Source organism: Montipora capricornis, chromosome 3 (assembly GCF_036669925.1).
Source record: "Montipora capricornis isolate CH-2021 chromosome 3, ASM3666992v2, whole genome shotgun sequence".
Taxonomy (NCBI): domain Eukaryota; kingdom Metazoa; phylum Cnidaria; class Anthozoa; order Scleractinia; family Acroporidae; genus Montipora; species Montipora capricornis.
Genome location: NC_090885.1, coordinates 3885301 through 3887800, shown reverse-complemented (window position 1 = coordinate 3887800; position 2500 = coordinate 3885301). Strand labels below are relative to the sequence as shown.

At 40.8% G+C, this 2500-nt stretch overlaps 1 protein-coding gene across 1 annotated transcript in view; it reads right to left on the bottom strand.

Annotated features, from left to right (window-relative positions):
• The window catches only part of LOC138041973 (glutamyl aminopeptidase-like), a 37651-nt gene that overhangs the window by 19957 nt on the left and 15194 nt on the right, over positions 1-2500 (bottom strand). Inside the window, exon 7 of the mRNA XM_068887681.1 lies at positions 380-493. Coding sequence (XP_068743782.1) covers positions 380-493 — 114 coding nt within the window. The remainder of the gene's footprint in view (positions 1-379; positions 494-2500) is intronic.

Genomic DNA, 2500 nt, shown 5'->3' with positions numbered 1-2500 from the left:
GGATGAGAGGCAACTACCCCTAACCCCACCACCCCCCCCCCCCCCCCCGTGGCTTGAACTGAATACTGTTGCTATGGCATCTCTCGAAAACATGGATAAAGAGGTTCAGTTCCTAAAGAGACTGTATTTCTGCGTCGGTGGCCAGGAAGTGAAACCGTGACAGAAATGGGTTTATCAACTGGGTCGATATGGCAAATTGAACACCGTATTTAAAATTTGAAAGCTGACGTTTCGAGTGTTAGCCATCGGTCGGATAAACCCATTTCTGTGTCTCGATGGTAACATATGGTATGCAGGCAAGTGGCATCGCGAGTCTCTAAGGAAACTACACTACAGCTTATAAGAGAGCTTACATCGCTTGATTTTCCCATGTACTTACAGTATGCCATTCAGGGTTCAAATGCTGAGTCCCAATTACACTCACGTAAGTGGCAAACCCTTCATTCAACCAAAGATCAGTCCACCACTCCATCGTCGCGATGTTACCAAACCACTACCAAGAAATAAGAGATCAGACAAGGTGAAACACTTTGTTGATTGTCTCGAGTGGAGAAGAAGAAGTACGGCAAGGAATATACAACACAACATTTAATAATATGAAAATGCCATTCATATGAGAGCACATGGAGAAATCACTTGCGCCATTGCATCATGGGGAAAGCAATGTATACCTTGCGGACACTAAAAACAAATTGCGATTTTGAGACGGCAATACCACATTATATTGACGGCTAGTTGGGAGAAAATATATTCCGATACGGAATATATTTTTTCCCAACGCCGTCAATATAATGTGGTATTGCCGTCTCAAAATCGCAATTTGTTTTGTATCGCGATCCATCATTTATAAGGATAAATAAAACTGTAAACTAATCAACCCGCGCCTGATCGAAATTTCAATTCTTTCTACCTGCGAAACGTATTTGTTTGCGTACGTCAGCAACCCAATTCAGTGCAACGACGTCAATTTCAACATTAGAACCAATCACAGGCCGCAAAAGTGAGACGGCAATACCACGAAATATTGACGGCTCGCGCATAGGCAAAACTATAAGAAATTCGCGATACTATACCGTAAATTAACATATTTATCAACACACTTGATTCATAAGAATACCCCAAAAGCAAATCAAAGGTCTTTTAACTAGATCCGTAAAAAATCACTATTAATTACGACAATTTACACTAAATTATTAGATATACAGACTTATATCTTGCTTTTATGCAAAAAAGAGGAAACGGATTTTACTGTTTGGGGAAAAGGGAATCCACTATTACTATTACTATTCAGTGAAATCTGCAATATAGAAAACGTACAACTTAAGGTGCGTACTCAATGCATAATCTTAAAAAGCGTTGCGCAGCTACCAACGCCAACATGTTCTCTCGTCAATTTTCCTCTCAGTTATATTTTCTTGAAACATTGTTCAATTAAAACTAAGAATATTGAATCATTATTGGATTGGGTTTGTGTGATATCTGAGAAATTAATAACTTGGGAAATGGAATCTGATCAATTTCGCCCCCGTTATCTGGTCATCACAAAAACCTACTCCAACCATCCATTATTATTTTAATCGCTTATATGGCATTTTTTATTTGCGGCACAAACCAAAATGTACACAGTGTAATCCCTCCGTGGTACTCTATAACTCACCTGTTTCACCCAAACCTGAGTATAAGAGCAACCGTGCATGTGCCTAATGGGATGTACCAGTGTTCGCAGGAAGTACGGAAGTAAGAGCCAACCGAATTGACGTGGGGATTATGGACAAAAAAGAGAAGAAGGTGATACTCATTCAGATGAGATGTCCGTGGATTAGCAACAGAGGAGAAAACGGTTAAGTATGCGCCACTGAGATGGGAGATACATCACCAGTTCCCGGATTACACGATCACTAGTACAACGTGATCATAGATGTGCTTGGTGGATACTCAAGAGAAACGTCAGAAAACGTTACGAAGTTGTTAGGGAAGCAGAGAGGAGATCAAGTCCTGCTAAGTACGCAGAAGTCCGTAATTTCCCACACCCTGAACATCTCAAGGTCTTTCAAAATTCAAAGTTTACGAGTTTCGATATAGCTGTTTTGTGCGTCCACAGAGAGTCAACGTCAGTTCATGCATGAACAAAATTGCGATAAGGATTCAGTTATGCACAATCTATAACCATGAACTTAGCACTTCACATTACATTCTAATCAGTTAATTCTGTTTAAATATAAGTGCTACACGGCCAACGTTTGAAAAAAACGTAATCCTTCCTTGTACTTGTACATGTTCATTGCCGTGACTTTAACATTTTCAGTTCCCACGGTCTGCTCCCGTCTAAATTTGTAGCTCAGTCGGTAGAGCAGCGGTGATCCAACCCGAAGGTCGTGGGTTCAATTCCCACCCTGGTTAGAGTTTTCTCTGTCCTCGTGTGGGCCTATTTCCATCAGTAGGGCTAACGCTCACATGGTTCACATGGGGTAGAAACGTAGCACTTCACATTACACTCTAA